Raw genomic sequence first — 17,175 nt, forward strand, 5'->3', positions numbered from 1 at the left:
GTCTGAAGCGTATCATCAAGACCATCTACTCTCAGCTCTAGGTCCGCAGTGCGTTGTCCTAGTTCACGGATTTCCCTAGATAGTGTAGCAGTGATGCGGTCCGAGGTTTGCTTCAAAGCTTTGTGTAGCATTATTTCAAAGCGGGTCAGCAGGTCAGGGGTAGTAAGGTCAGGCGTCAGGGCTTGTGCAGGGACATCAGTTTCAGTGTCAGACTCACCCTCAGACGTGCAGGGATGGCTGGGCTGCGGATCCTGTAGGGCTGCATATGTATTTGTCACCTTCTTGCTTCCATGTGCTGGGGCGGTGGCCATCTTTGTGGAGGCCTTTGCCAGGGCCTCCTTGATTGACTTGGTAGAAGGGGGGACCTGGTGCCGGGGTGCCCCCTTAACCATTCTGCTGCTCGTCAGTCGGGGGGGGGGGGCTGTTATGGTGTTCTCAGCCCCCTTTTTCTCTCTCTTCTGCCCAGGTTCAGTGTGGTGGGCGGGCCTGTGCGGAGCTCGCCGCAGGGACACGTGTTCCGTCGGATATCTCCGACCTGCTGCAGGAGATCCGCCGCAGACCAGGGCGGATCGGACCCTGGGACCCGCTGCTTGGCGGCGCTGTCACCCGACGGGGAGACGGAGCCTCAACGGACATGTCCGTCCCGCCGGCCGCGCATGCGCACTCCTACAGTCGTTTTTTTTAAACACACCAAACTTGCGTTCAGGAGTAGATTTTATCAGCATTTCAAACGCCAAGCGCTTGTAAACGCGGTTAACTACCTTTATAAGTGTTTGCTTTTAGAAGCGCTTTTTAACTGTTCCATATCCAGATGCTGTCCAGATCCTTTTTTCATCATCAGAAATGCATTCAAAGCGTTTCCCATGTATTCAAATGGACCTGGTACACCAGCGCAGTCAGTTCCAAGTTTCGCGTGAAGGAAAAAATGGTAAAACATGCCGCATTATGCTCGTGATGGGATCCATAGTGAATACAACCAGAAAAGATAGGTAATCTCAACACATACTGCTCTCTCTGCTTCTGCTCTCTCTATTTCTCTCAAAATGTCTGAAATAGTTAATTATTTACTATTTTTCAGGGCATTTGGGAAGGTCTCCTGAGATTATTTTTAAAAAACACTTCTAAATGCAAACGCTCATGAATGCGGTATGCAAACGCGGCTAAACAGACGTTTTTTAACCTACGTTTTCCAGCAGCCAGTTTCCATCGTTCAGAAGTGTTTTGCAAACGTCCTGTGTACATGGAGCCTCAGGCTCAGGCCTCTGTCTGTCCTGAGTAACTGTAGCTTGTCTTACCCTAGGTTCACACCTAAGCGTTTTCCGCAGCGTTTTTATGAAACGCAGTACAGTCCATTTAACAGGATTTCCTATGGGACACATTCACATCTCTATGTTTTCACCCGGTGCGTTTTTTTGGAAAGGATCAAGGACTTTTTTGAACGCATATTGTTGCGTTTTTTGGTTCTATAGACTTCAATGGGAACGCTGCAGAAAAGCATGTATTGCGTTTTTGCCACGTTTTTGATGCATTTGGCATTTAAAATCCACCTAGCAACGAGAAAAAGAAAATGTGGCAAAAACGCAATGCAGAAACACCTCAAATGCAACCTGCATAGGTGTGAACCTAGATTTAGGCGTGTTGTTTTTTCAAATGCAACTGGTATAAATGCCAGAATTTTATTTTTACTGTTCAATTCTTTTTGTTTTCCAAAGGTACAAATACAGAGCCAGTGCAAGGCATATTTGACACAAGCCAGGCATGCAGGCCTGCTGTGTAAGAATGGCCATTCAACATCAAAAATATATAAAATTGAACAAGAAGAGGTTAATAGTGCATGGCCTCAGGGCCCATATGGAAGGTCAACAAATGAGCAAATAACGTGGGGGGGAGGGGCACATATAGAAGCGATGGAGGAAGGAGAGTAGGAAAGAGGCATCAAGAAGTGGGGGGAGCATTATGGAAGGATGGAACATATGCTTTTCTCATTAGGTAAGTATTGTGGCCAGTTACAGGTCTTTCAAAGGGTGGCGATGCACTGATCTTGTAGTGTTGTTAATAATTCTCTCCTTTAAAGTGCCTTCATCTACTTAAAGTGCCAATAAACTGTAATAATATGCATCAAACCTTACTGCATCAGTATAAAAGACACAAAATAACAATAAATAAAACCTTCCCATATACAGTGCAAGATAAACATGTGCCATGAGCCAAATTAATCTCTAGAAGTCAAAGTGTGACATTTAACACATATCTTATTGCAAACAATAGTCCCAAATGTTGAACTAAATAATTGCTTCTTCCTTATTCCTCCTTTTTTCACCAAACACCACTCTGAATCCACCACCCAAAAGTAGTAAATGGACTCACCAGTGGTACATGCTGGGGTGTGAACAGCCAGCTTGCAGTGCATTCCCTTCTAGGACATTACAGATACAATACAATTTGGAGGGCCCTGCTCGTTAGCTTAAAATCCAAGAGCATTGACATCAACCCAAGGCTTGCGCCGACCGCAATCTCTGGCCATGAGTAGACAAGTCGGTGTGCGTGGTGACATCAATGTCCAAAGCCACGCCCTACGTGTTTCGTCATCAGAACATCCTCCAGGGGCACTTTAAATAAGAGAATTATTAAAAACACAAGATCAGTGCAGCGCCACCCTTTGAAATTTGATAATTGGATATGCTGTTGGGTTATTCCAATAGGGCAGCAGCAGCGTTGATTTAAATATATACATGCTTTTCAACCATCTTTGTTGAGATTTTTCATGGATAAATTCTTTTGGGGGGGGGTTACACGTGAGAAATGGAACGTTTTTGCAATTTTGTATATTTTTGAGATACATAGAATACCTAAGGCACATAGAGTTGGCAGGAGTGGTACCAAAAACGTGTTGTGGTGCAGTTCTATTCTTATTATTATTGTTATTATTCTAGTAAACAGCTGGAATTTTATTTTTATTAGCTTCTTGTAATCCCCTATACAGTAACATTCATACGGAGAGAGGGAGGGCAGCACTAGGACCTGATTAGTGTGCTGACAGGGACCATGCTGAGAGAGCAGAATGAGCAGCGAGATGACCTTATTAGTCTGCTGCTTCAGATGTTTGTCTGGAGTTCAGTGACCGTGTTGCTATACTAAACTTCCAATGTAAGGCTATACCTGTAAAAGAAAAGAGGGAATATTCACTACTCCTGTTGCCTGCACCTCCAAACACCACTTTGATTCTGAGAAATTGTTCCCCCCACCTCAAAGTCAACAGGGAAACTGATACTTCATGTCGATCTCTTTTGTTCCCCCTGCCGATGTCTATTCCAGCACTATCTCCTGCAGTAATGCTTGGCAGGAGTACCTAGTGAGAACTGTGGGGGACCAAGAAGCCTGACACCACTGGATTCTCCAGGTAAAGATGAAGGGAGCCTAGTATGGTAACTTGCCTTAAAGCGGAGCTCCACTCAAAAGGGGAAGTTCCACTTTAAGCCTTTGTCCCCCGCTCCCCATTAAGGATTGGCACCTTTGGGGAGCGGGTACCCGAATTTGACAGGTACCCACTCCCACTTCTGCTGCGATCGCCTAGGTGATCAGAAGCTGAAATTGTGTCCTCCACCCCCCCCCTTCATGTAGTCTTCTGTGATACGTGACAGGTCCCAGAAGACTACGGGGCCATTCACAAAGCACATCACTTCTCGAGCATGCGCAGTGGGCACCCAGCTGTGAAGCTGCTAGCTGGCAAAGCCCGGTGCCCACACTAAAGATGCCAGCGCCGGGGAGAAAAGACGGCCGGTGAAACCAGCGGTGGTGAGTTTCTTTTAGGCAAAAATTGAATTTTAAATAGTGCTTTGTACATAAATGACCTTACTCCTCAGACTAAATTCCAAACACCTCTTCCTAAGCCATCCTGTAATGTAATCGATCAAAGTCACAGTTCCTATATGAGCCAAGCAGACATATGAGCCATATGTGTTCCTATATGAGCCAGACATGTTTTCCTGTTGTTATCTTCTTGGATACCAGTCACCTCACTGTCCCCATGAGTCCTCCTGACTCTGGAGTCTATGAGAAGGTCACACTACTGAAGGTGTCACTTCCACCAATAGGAGTGTCCATATCATGTAGGCAATGATATTGACATCTGAAGAAGGACTCCAGGAAGTTAACAGGATTGCCATGTGACCATGGAGTCAGGTAAGTAAAATAGACATTTGGATAGATGTTTTTTCATACCAGTGGCAGCACAGTGACTAAATGGTTAGCACTTCCACCTGGATGTACAAGGGTCATTAGTTCGAATCCCAACCACGGAACCACCTGCCTGGAGTTTGCATGCCCTCCCTGTGCCTGCATGGGTTTCCTCCAGGTACTCCGGTTTCCTCCCACATTCCAAAGACATGCTGGTAGGTGAATTGGATCCGGTCTAAATTGGCCCTAATATGTGTATATATGAATGTGAGTTAGGGACCTTAGATTGTACACCCCTTGAGGGTTAGGGACTGATGTGAATGTACAATATATATGTAAAGCGCTGCGCAAATTGACTGCACTATATAAGTACCTGAAATAAATAAATACCAGGGGTAGTAGGAGGGGATTTGTTGTTGCTTATATCCTGGAGTTGGGGTTTAATTAATGAATAGCCCCCTGAGTAGTAGTAAAGGGTTTGCATCTTAGGTGTGGGGAGTGTTAACTTGCATGAGACTGTTCACACAGGTACATTGTCTTGCAAGAAAGAGCTTTTCTGTTATTCTAGCAAGTGGCAGTGACGCTGGGGGTATAACTGCAGCATCAGAATTATAATCATTTCCTCAGTTTGCTCAGACCACAAGACTTCCAGGTCCCAATGCATGATGGTCCCTTCTTTTCAGTGTGTCGGCCCCACAAATGTCTATTGAGGTATATGTAAAGGTAGTGAATGTGTTTTTATTTTTCCTACATCAGAATCTCTTGAGTAAAGGTGAGAACAAAATTTTCCCCACTGGGAGTTTAACATGGAAAAGATGCAACAGCTAGAAAAAGTGAGCCCACAGTAAAGTCCTGGTAGTTTTCAGAGGTGCCTTTTATTTGAAATATGAATTATCTGAAACATCAGCCTTCTGTAGCTCCACTAACCATAAATCTAGAGTGGTCATACTCGGCCTTATCATTGCAAACAAATGAACGTGTTACTAAACCCAGGACCCTGCGTTCACTATATCTGGTCTCCCATAGTACACACAACATGGAAATGTAAGTATTTTAGTCAATCTAAACTGCTAAATACTTTTTTCTCATCAGTAGTATATAGCAGTCTTGTGACTTCTATAAGTGTCCAGCTGAGCACTGGTTAAAGCTTGTAGGAGTTTTCATTCTCCCCTGATTGTCCTATGAGGCTGCATGACCCCTGACCCCGTCTGGGCAGTGCTGATTGGCCCTGTGCTGATCACATGCACTCCCCCCCCCCCCCCCCCAAAAAATGAGTTTTCCAATCCAGGTGGGAAGCCATCTGTGGGCAGTGAGAGGACCCATGTGTTGGCTTTTTTCATAACTGTCCGTCCAAATGGGGCATCCTGATTGCGAATGCATACGTTTCCAACTTATTTGGGACATATGGGTCTAAGGTTGTGTTGATGCTAAGGCTAGTACTCTTAACCACCTCCCGCCCGCAATATAGTAATATGACGGATGCAAGGTGGTTCTATTGTTCTGGGAGGACGTCATATGACGTCCTCCCATTCTCACTGCGCATGCGCGGCTCAGGGAGTGCACAGCGTGGCAGTCGGCGGTGCGTTGTGTCCCTCAGACACAGCGGATCACCGATCACGGAAAGAGCCGAAGATGTCGGCTCGGTCATGTGATCAGCTGTGTCCAATCACAGCTGATCACATGTAAACAGGGAAATGCCGGTTATCAGCATTTCTCTTCTCTCAAGCTGTCATGCTGACAACTCGAGAGGAGAGGAGATCCGGTAATCGGCTTTCCACAGAGGGGACATGTACACTGATCACCAGGGCACATTTTCGATATGAGACTAGCATGCAAAAAACCCCAAAAAAATGGACGATCATTCGTCCGATATTCTCATCATGTGTACGGATGTGTACGGGGCTTTAAAGTGACCTTTCACTGTGGTTATAATGGGCAAAGTAATTGGTCACTTAGCTTGCCCAGCAGCATATACTTACCTTTCCTTTAACTCCATGCCACTCCATTCTGCTGTCACAAGCAAAGGAAACTAAGCAGCCGCTCAGTAGTTCTCAGCTTTACCTGAGAAACCATCGATCCCGGCACTGGGTATAGAGATGAATGAAGGAAAGATGGCCGCCACTTATCTCTATGCCCTTGGAGGACCGGAGCGATGTCACTTCCTGTTCCGGTCATTTTATTTAACGCACTAGATCAGTGGTCGGCAAGCCGCGGCTCGCAAGCCACATGCGGCTCTTTACAAACTTAAATGCGGCTCTTCTGTGTGCCGGGCGCCCGCTCCCCTCCCTCCTCTCGGGCGGCCGCCCCCCTCCCTCCTCTCGGGCGGCCACCCCAAAAGTCAGGACTCTGCAGCTGTCAGGATGTAGGCAGGGCAGCCAGGATGTAGGCGGGGCAGTGTGACGAACTCCTCTCCTCTCACAGTCCGCCCTGAAGACCAGAACGGCGCGGGAACACGGCGAGAAGAACGCGCGGAGCAAAGGTAAGTGAATTGACACAATATGGGGAATGAATTACTATAGGGGGATGAATTACTATAGGGGGGTTGAATTACTATATGGGGGATGAATTACTATGGGGGATGAATTACTATAGGGGGGATGAATTACTATATGGGGGATGAATTACTATAGGGGGGATGAATTACTATAGGGGGGATGAATTACTATGTGGGGGATGAATTACTATGGGGGATGAATTACTATATGGGGGATGAATTACTATGGGGGATGAATTACTATATGGGGGATGAATTACTATGGGGGATGAATTACTATATGGGGGATGAATTACTATAGGGGGGATGAATTACTATGGGGGATGAATTACTATATGGGGAATTAATTACTATATGGGGGATGAATTACTATGGGGGATGAATTACTATGGGGGGTGAATTACTATATGGGGGATGAATTACTATGGGGGATGAATTACTATATGGGGGATGAATTACTATGGGGGATGAATTACTATATGGGGGATGAATTACTATGGGGGATGAATTACTATATGGGGGATGAATTACTATGGGGGATGAATTACTATATGGGGGATGAATTACTATGGGGGATGAATTACTATATGGGGGATAAATTACTATGGGGGATGAATTACTATATGGGGGATGAATTACTATAGGGGGATGAATTACTATATGGGGGATGAATTACTATGGGGGATGAATTACTATGGGGGATGAATTACTATATGGGGGATAAATTACTATGGGGGATGAATTACTATATGGGGGATGAATTACTATGGGGGATGAATTACTATATGGGGGATGAATTACTATGGGGGATGAATTACTATGGGGGATGAATTACTATATGGGGGATGAATTACTATATGGGGGATGAATTACTATGGGGGATGAATTACTATATGGGGGATAAATTACTATATGGGGGATGAATTACTATATGGGGGATTAATTACTATGGGGGATGAATTACTATGGGGGATGAATTACTATATGGGGGATGAATTACTATGGGGGATGAATTACTATATGGGGGATGAATTACTATGGGGGATGAATTACTATATGGGGGATGAATTACTATGGGGGATGAATTACTATATGGGGGATGAATTACTATATGGGGGATGAATTACTATGGGGGATGAATTACTATATGGGGGATGAATTACTATATGGGGGATGAATTACTATGGGGGATAAATTACTATATGGGGGATGAATTACTATATGGGGGATGAATTACTATGGGGGATGAATTACTATGGGGGATGAATTACTATATGGGGGATGAATTACTATGAGGGATGAATTACTATATGGGGGATGAATTACTATGGGGGATGAATTACTATATGGGGGATGAATTACTATGGGGGATGAATTACTATGGGGGATGAATTACTATATGGGGGATGAATTACTATGGGGGATGAATTACTATATGGGGGATGTATTTTCAGTTTTAAAAATGTGGCTCTCAAAATAAATTTCAATCGTGGTTTTGGCGAGATTTGGCTCAGTTGAAAAAAAAGGTTGCCCACCACTGCACTAGATCAATGCTTTTTTTTTATCTAATGCTTTACATTGTAGAGGAGAGATGTGGGGTCTTATTGACCTCATATCTCTCCATAAAGGGGACCTGTCACTGATTATTTCTATCACAGGGGATGCATGCATGCATTTCTTGTGATAAGAATAAAAGTGATTAAAACATTTTTTAAAGGGACAGTGCAAAAAAAAAAAATTAAATATTTAAAAAATTTTTTTTTTAAAGTGCCCCTGTCCCCCCGTGCTTGCATGTAGTGGTGAACACTTACGTAGGCCATGCCCACATATGTAAACGGTGTTCAAACCACACATGTGAGGTATCGCCACGAACGTTGGAGCAAGAGCATTCATTCTCACACTAGACCTCCTCTGTAACTTTACACTGCTAACCTGTAGAAATTTTTAAAGCATCACCTATGAAGATTTTTAAGTATCGCAGTTTCACACCATTCCACGAGCGTGCGCAATTTTAAAGCATGACATGTTGGGTATCTATTTACTCGCCATAACATCATCTTTCATATTTTACAAAGAAAATTGAGGTATATATTGTTTGTTTGTTTTTTTAATCAGTGTAATTTTTCCAAAAAATATACATTCATTTTTAAAAACTGCACATTTCGGGTTCGGTTTTCAGGCAAGTGCATTTTGAATTTTCGTTTTTGGCACCAGAATTTTCATTTCGGTGCACCACTAGTTATTATTTGGACAAGAAATATGTGCAGGAGGTAAGTCTAATGTGTGCCTTGTGCTTTCCTCCATGCTGTCCTTTCCAAGATGCAGCTCTCCAAAACCCCTGATGCTAGTGCAGCCGTCTTGCTGATACTAGTCCCCTCCATTGTTTGAATTTGTCATTGCAATAGAATTTATTTGGGAAGCCATTGTGGTGGTTAATTCCATTACAATATTGGTGCGGGAGCAGCTGAGTAATGGTATTGCTGTGATGCCATAAGGGTTTTCAAAGAGCCATATCTTGGAAAGGACAGCATTGAGATGATTGAAATGAGCAGATTGGCAGTGTCTGTCGGTGTGTCAGTATGCAGAGTGCGATTTTTTGTGAAAAGGTGGGGAAAGGTTCACTTTAAAGTATATGCCTGAGCAAAATTAAAAAAATTTAAAAATATGCAGTACACCTCTGCATTGGATGCACACTCCCACATCTATTATCCATATATTTACTACAAAATATATATTAATACTACCAGAAGCATGCATTGATTTCTTTATCTGCAAAAAATGCTGCTGCGTTGACTATCCAGAGCAGGGGTCTCCAAACTGCGGCCTGAGGGCCGGATGTGGCCCTTTGCTAGTTTTTATCCAGCCCTTGGGGCACTATTCCTCCCAATAATATGAAGCAGTATTCCTCCCACTAACACCAACTATAAGGCACTATTCCTTCCACTTTTAACACTTATGTGGTACTATTCCTCCCATTAATACCAATGATGGGGCACTACTCTTCCTCCTACTGACCACCATCCCTGAGGCCATGTTTATTTTCACTGATGCTGGGCTCTAAACATTTTCTACCCCCACTGGGCATACTCCGGCCCTCTTAAAGTCTGAAGGGCCATAAACCGGTCCTTTGTTTGAAAAGTTTGGAGACCCCTGATCAAGAGCCTGCTCACACACTGTTTGTAGGGTAAAGCCAGCCATAAATGAATCAAATCTCAGCCAGTTCAGCAGGGACTGGTCTAGAATTGATCCATTGAGGGGCAGGCTGCTTGTACTGAAGTCGATCCATCGATCCTATCGGATTATTTTCATGCAATCACTGCCAGCAGTGATCTTTGTGTTTTACCAGAATGGAAAATTCTCCATTGGCAGAACACAATAGCACTGCGGGAGGGATTCCCCCCCATCAACAATGACTGTTTATGGGGAAGGCGAGCAATTTTCTTTTCTTCCACCTGGTGGAAGGAAAGAAAATTGCATACTCTAAGGGCCTCTTAAATTCTCTTGGTGGATGTAGTTCTGGAGGACATGCCTATCGCAATAGAAACTCCTGTACCGCTCCCTGCTGATCCCTCCTCCCAGCAGCTGACCCTGTGAGAATTTTACAAGACAGGGAGTAATAAAAACAGTTTTTACACTAAATAACCAGGTAAAAGAAAACATGAATGCTGGAACATGCTGTAGCGCAGTGGTCAACGAACTGTGGCCCTGGGGCTGGATGCGGCTCTTTTTCTTGCCTTTATCCAGCTCTTGGGGCAATATCCCTCCCACTGGCACCTACAATGGGGCATACATTTTGCCACTAACACCAACAATGGGGCACTGCTCCTTCTACTGACACCAAGGATGGAGCACTATTCCTCCCACTAACACCAAAAACACATCTGATACCAAAGATGGTAAATTGTTTACTCTTATTGATGCCAGGACATTTCTCCAAGTAGCCACAGTCTGGCCCCCCAAAAGCCTGAAGGACAGTAAATTGGCCCTTTGTTTAAAATATTTGGAGACCCCTGCTGTAGAGGGAGGTTTGGGGTAAATTTAAATCATGGCTAACAATTTCTATAAGAAACCAATCATGGAGAGTAGAGGAAGTTTATCAGAATGGTAATGTATACTTGATCTGTGTTGACATACTCTTGTCTCCAGGACCCATTAACAGTGCAGGTTTATATTCTTGCCAGGTAGTGCCCCTGGCTGCTGTATTATTTAGTAACTTGTGTTAAAGAACACCACTAAAAACATGGGTCCTTTGTCACATTGTAGAAAATCCCAGCTTTCTGGATTTGCATTCTTTTTTTCTGTCTTGAACTATTATCCAAAATGCTGTAAATACAACAACGAATTATGACTTGTATAAAAGAATCCCTATAATGGCTTAGCAATACACTGTGGTGTATTGCAGCACATCTCTAGTTTAGCAATGTTAACATATTGCTGTGACCGAGGGTAGGTGCAATGGTGATTGCTTGGTTTTCTTAATATAAAGGATTTATGTATTATTACCGATTTATTGTAGTTAAATCAGGCTCCATTCATGCTTGTACGACTCCAAAGTTGCGTGACTTTGGTGCTTTTTTGATGCAACTTTGGATGGGAGTAACTTGTCCCTCTGCAAAGTGAGATCCACTGTTGCATGTAAAACATTCAGGTAGGACTTTCATGCAACTTTTTGAGGGTTAATATTGAAGTCTATGGCCTTCAAGTTGGATGAAAGTCACACCAAACTAGTGCATGAATTGCTTTGAAGTCCCTGCAACGTTAAGTCGCATGTATATGAATGGTTATCATTGGAAAACATTGGGTACAGCTTAACATGCGACTTTGATGTCCAAAGTCGCATGACAATTTGCACAAGTGTGAATGGGATCTCAGTATTTACTTGTTCTCTCTGGTTCCATGCACATTTGAAGTTGTGTAGTTTAATATTGCACTTGCAGTATGCATTGAAACCTTTTGTAACAGGCCTATCTACTCTTCTGTTTTAGAGGATATCATTTACTCTAAAACCATAGGAGTGCTTTAAAGAGGTCAGAGGTGATTGAGCCAACATGTTATAATATTGTACAGTACGTCAAATGATGCCAACATCAACTCATAATCGTATATATAGACTTGTAAATTATGTAAATGTTACTCTCAAAGTCTGGCACATTATTATTGAAAAATTCTTTTTATTTACAGGTCCATAACCCGTGCCTACTACAGAAATTCTGTTGGAGGGCTCCTGCTATTTGACATCACTAATCGTCGCTCTTTCCAGAATGTTCATGAATGGTTAGAAGAAGCGAAGGCCCACGTTCAACCTTATCAGATCGTGTTTGTTCTGGTGGGACATAAATGTGATCTAGACACGCAACGTCAAGTGACAAGACACGAGGCAGAGAAACTAGCCACTGCCTATGGAATGAGATACATCGAGACCTCAGCCCGAGATGCCATTAATGTAGAGAAAGCCTTCACTGACCTGACTCGTGACATATATGAGCTTGTTAGAAAGGGGGAGATAAATATTCAAGAAGGATGGGAGGGGGTAAAAAGTGGATTTGTTCCAAATGTAGTGCATTCTTCTGAAGAGGTAATTAAGTCCGACAGGCGGTGCTTTTGCTAAGCGGTACAGTTACTAATATGTAGGCCGCCATTACAGACTCTACTAATATAACACCATCCTAATGAATCTGACAGGTAAAGGTAACCTTGACTTTGCACTGGAAGGTGTGGAGGTAGGTTGAACAGAAGAAAAAATTGCTTGTAAAAAACATTTCTAGACAATGAGCGTTCTTTCCATCTCTGGCAAGGGCCAAGTGTGTATGTCTATGTTTAGGAGTTGGGATTCATAAGTCAATGATACCAAGAGTTCAGATACATCCTAATTCATTTGATAAATTCTGTGTAGTTTAATGTTGGTAGTTATATGCAGTGAATTAATACCACAGTGTATTGGTCATGATATATAGTTATAGGAAACGCAACCCTTTTGTTTACTGTACTTTGAAAAACAAAAATGACGCACCAATGAATACTCTGTAGCTTTTTACTTTAAATTCAGTAATTTCTGTGGCAATTAATAATGCAGTGGCCTAATAGAAAAACTGTTGTCATTACACAGTGGAATCTATGAAGTTTTTGGTTTGACCTATAAAATGGCAGTTCCAGCTCTGTGGTACCAACAGGCACACTGACGGTAGTTGCTTTATGATGCCTCTGGCTTAAATTTATGAAACCTTTGCAGGATAGAGAAAAATTGTAGATGGCACTATACTTTTTTTTTTTTTTAACATCGTGATGAATTCTTTAAGTAATATGTAAGAATCCCACTGCCTTTACTTTCCAGTTTTCCCAATTCCAAGAAATGTGATCTCAGAGTTCACCTACAGTTCAGTCGGACATGGTGACACCTCCAATCCATTGCTATGCTCAGGGTAGGTCACAAAAAATCCAAAACTATGGACCCTGCCTTTCCTCTGTATTGGGTCACGCAGTGCTGCATGTACAGTAAGTGGTGCAGTGTTCTTGACCCCCTTTAAGAGAGACCTGTGAAGATCCTGAACTTACTATTCCACTTTATGATAGACGTAAGCCCATGACTGTTAGGCAGATCATACAATACACATGAAGTTGCAGAGCTCCTGAATCCGGTATGATTCAAGCCAAGTGGAGATAAAAACTGCACTGGATAATTGGACGCCTGCTTTTGTACGTCTCCTAAAGCAGAAGTCCGGGCTAAACAAATATCATCTAAATACAAGAGCCATGTGTATTCTTATGTGAATTCTGGAATCCTTTATGTATTTTTTCTATATCTGTGTGCAGTAATCCAGCTTGAAACAATTCATGTAATATGCCTCAGTACAGGAGATTCTTGTAAGAAAACCAGTTACTGCTGCTCTCTCTCCTTGTGCAGGGTGATGGGTCTTGTAATTATTTGTAGGTAGCCTGTAGTGGGTTGACCTACCGAGTCCGTCCCATAGCTCTGCTCTTTGCAAAAACTATGTGATGTCACAGTTACATTTACAAGTTAATATCTGAGACATTTATTGCACACATTTGTGGCTATTGAAGAATATATTTGAATTAAAGTTTTTCTGCCCGGAGTTCAGCTTTAAGTAAACCATTGTTACTCACCACCACCACCACCGCAAAAAAATAAAATAGGGGGCAGGAGTTCAAGGGGACTGTTAGAGGCAAATACTCTTCTGTACTACTTCAAGAAGTGGTTGGAATCATCTGCATGTTTTCCTTTTTTCACTGGAAAGCCCCTTTATTATTTGCAACTCAAAAATGATATAATATACTGTATCAATTGCTGATCTAATTTAATTTTTAGTTATTTATTTTTTCTATTGTCAGACTAAAAGTATCATCTTGACCAAATATAATTGTTTTGCACTAATCAACAAAAGAAACACATAACTTAAATAAGCAATAGGTCAATGAAAACTCCCTTTTCTTTCTGTGGTAGTACAACCTTGATGCAGATTTGTACCTAGCAGGGATTAGTAAAGCAAGTTATCACTTTATACCAGGTTTATTAGCTTCAAACTGATGATTTTGCTTTGATTTGAAATGCGTATCTATAATAAATATTAATTTAACTTAAAGTACCTGTAGATATTTGATTCTACGTTGTCCCAAACCCGAACCTTGACAGGTTTGAGAAATAGACTTTGTAGATGTCTTAGATGTCACCGTTGTAAAAGTAAAGGGGGGGGGGAATTGTGTCTGCTAAGCTGGAAATTTTTGGATGATGGTTTACTCTCCTCCTTTAAGCTCAGTGACAAATGTGGCACTAGGTTTTGGTGTTTCACTGATACATTTGGAATATTAGAATGTATGGAGAATTAGGGAAATACAATAAAAAATAAAGATAACGTTGTTTATTTTATGACCGCCATAGGACATACAGTATACAACCAACTTAAAGTGACCATTTTCTTTGCCCGTGCATTGTAAAAGGTGTCACTTAACTTTTCCCCACCCCTCCCTTTTCTTCATGTCCCTGCTGCTTCATACAGAAGCAGTGTCCTGGTATGGATAAGCCTCCTCTCCCATGTGATAGTACAGGTGCCTCGTGATTGACCCAGCGTTGTTGCACAGGGAAGGAGTATATCCTTGTGCACTTTGACAAGTCAATATGGAGTTTCAACAGGGCTTTCTTCCCACATTCTCGGCAGGTATACAGGAGCCAGGATCGGTGGGACTATTCTGTGATGGAGGAGGGAGAGTTAAGTGGCCCCGTTACGTTTCACTGCATGATACTGTGCCACTTTCTCCAGGCAGTAGCTAGACAATAATGACCGAGTAACCCAAAACAGTGTAAGGGGTTTGTAGAATGAGTATTAATAAAAAAAAAACACCTTGTTTAGATAATTGCTATAATGAATGCAGATGTCAGTGCTTATACTTTTTATATTCTGCCAGATCCCTCCTTATGACATTAAGTGGTCATTAATATGTCACTTTGTAGTAACACCTGTATTGACCATAGATATTATCTCTATAGTGCATTGTATGCACACACACATAATATGTCGGCAACATCCAGCCCATTGTTACCCCAGGTTCACATATCCGCGTTCCTGCGGGTTGCGTTTTGCGCAGGCACGAGAGCCCATTCATTTGAATGGACTCCCGTGCCCCGGGACACGCAGGGAAGAAGTCCCTGCACATCTTCTGAAAACACAGCCCACACGGCAACCTCAGTTCCCAGTACGGTTGCGATTTCCAGTGCGGGCGGCGTGCCATTAGAATTAATGACACCCTCTCGCAGGTCCGCATTCTTCTGTGTGGGTGGTGCGGCTGCACGGATTTTTGTGCGGATCTGCCGTGGCACCACCTGCACATATGTGAACCTAGCCTTCCTTAAGGGCCTACAGGATAAATGAATTCAGTTTGGATACCCCAGAGCACCACAACCAGATGTGTACCAACAGCAGTTGAAATGCACAGAGAATGTCTTGCAGTCCTCCTTTAAGGTTGATGCTGTCCTTCATCTAGGTGGGGCTTGGTTCTCGAATTTTAGTCACCCACCTCCCCATTTTATCTTTAAACTGCTACCCTCTGAGTGTCTTTCTGTTTGGTTAGCCATTGAATAATACTATGTGGGATAGATTCTTATGACAAAAGATTTTGCATCACTGCTGGAAAAGATGGCAAACATGAAAAAAAAAATAGTAAGAAAAGTGTCCCATTTGGTGGCTCCACTGAAGCCAGATTTAAGTATTAGATGATACTCAATATGAGTTGCCATGAAGATGGTATCCTTGAACCCATGGCAGCATTGAGTTTTAGGCTCACCAATGGCATGTTTTCAAAGGAGTCCCTAATCTCTCCCATAAGGACAAAGAGCTCTTGTGCTTCTTGCCCAGTTTAGGCTGCTCTAATAGGTGTGGCTGAGCTATGTATTTACAACTGACCGTTGCATTTGATGATGGGAATATTAAAAAATAAAAAGATGTCAATCAGCTTTATTAGGTACATTTTAATTCAGACTCTTCTCTCATATTTTGACTTTTTATAAAATTACATTGTGAAATGAGCGCTATATACTGTATGCCAATGACATCCGGCGAGGGTTTTGTTTAGGCCTAGTTGATGACCTCTTTAAAATAGAGAGCATGTGGGAAGCATATTACCAACCTGACAATATTGCACAACAAGCCCATGTAAATACAGTGCAAACAAGTAAGACTTGCAACAATGCAATTTCTGTTTGTGATGGTAAAGAAGCAGGTGGAGACGTCGATTTGCTAGGTTGCAGTGATACAATTTTTGTATTGGGACAGAAAATTTATGGTTGTTCAACTGAAATCGTCACTCAAGGTGGCAAAGCAGTTTATACATATATAGCTGACAAATAGTTACTGTATTCTGAATGGTAAATGGTTGAATCCAATTTGTCTGTCCCATCTAAATGTACTGGAACAAAATGGGACTTTTTAAGAACTGACTTCTATGTTTATAATAAAAAAAAAAAAACAAGACTAGATAAAATTGTATTAATTAACAAGCCAAGCATATATTCTTCAATAGGTAACACGGTAAAATCTGCATGTTGGTTTTGCATTCCTCAGAATCTCCAGAATATAAAAATGTACACTTCCTTGCTTTCTGTTTTGCACTGTAAATGTGAACATATGCTGTCTAGCTGTATGTGAATGACAAAACCATGCTTGTATCTAGAACTGTTAATATGTGAACTGATAAAACTTGTAACAGACCTCTCTGTTTCTTTTGTACTGACCAAACGTAAGCTACTGAATTCATATTACATCAAAGCTCCCCATTGTAGATGATCTTGTACACTCTTTACCATTTTATACATGTTCCACCTGTAATAAAACACTACATAAACAAGAATGCTTAGTCAATCAAATAAACAGCAAATGCCATAACAGACAGAATTCAATCCGAATCTATCTTTCTCTGAGCTGACTTCAGTTCGAAAATCCAAGTAGTTGTCTAGGAATTATTGCAGTCCTTTGCATTGCTTTACTAAATTCTGAATC

At 42.2% G+C, this 17,175-nt stretch overlaps 1 protein-coding gene across 1 annotated transcript in view; it reads left to right on the forward strand.

Moving 5' to 3' along the window:
- RAB39B (RAB39B, member RAS oncogene family) overlaps positions 1-16,887 on the forward strand; it is a 36,473-nt gene extending 19,586 nt beyond the window's left edge. Inside the window, exon 2 of the mRNA XM_089678289.1 lies at positions 11,852-16,887. Coding sequence (XP_089534415.1) covers positions 11,852-12,278 — 427 coding nt within the window. The 3' untranslated portion in view covers positions 12,279-16,887. The remainder of the gene's footprint in view (positions 1-11,851) is intronic.
- Positions 16,888-17,175: the final 288 nt, after the last annotated feature.

The sequence above is a fragment of the Staurois parvus genome, unplaced genomic scaffold (assembly GCF_062004578.1).
Source record: "Staurois parvus isolate SC_StPar_1 unplaced genomic scaffold, SC_StPar_1.0 ptg000202l, whole genome shotgun sequence".
Lineage (NCBI taxonomy): Eukaryota > Metazoa > Chordata > Amphibia > Anura > Ranidae > Staurois > Staurois parvus.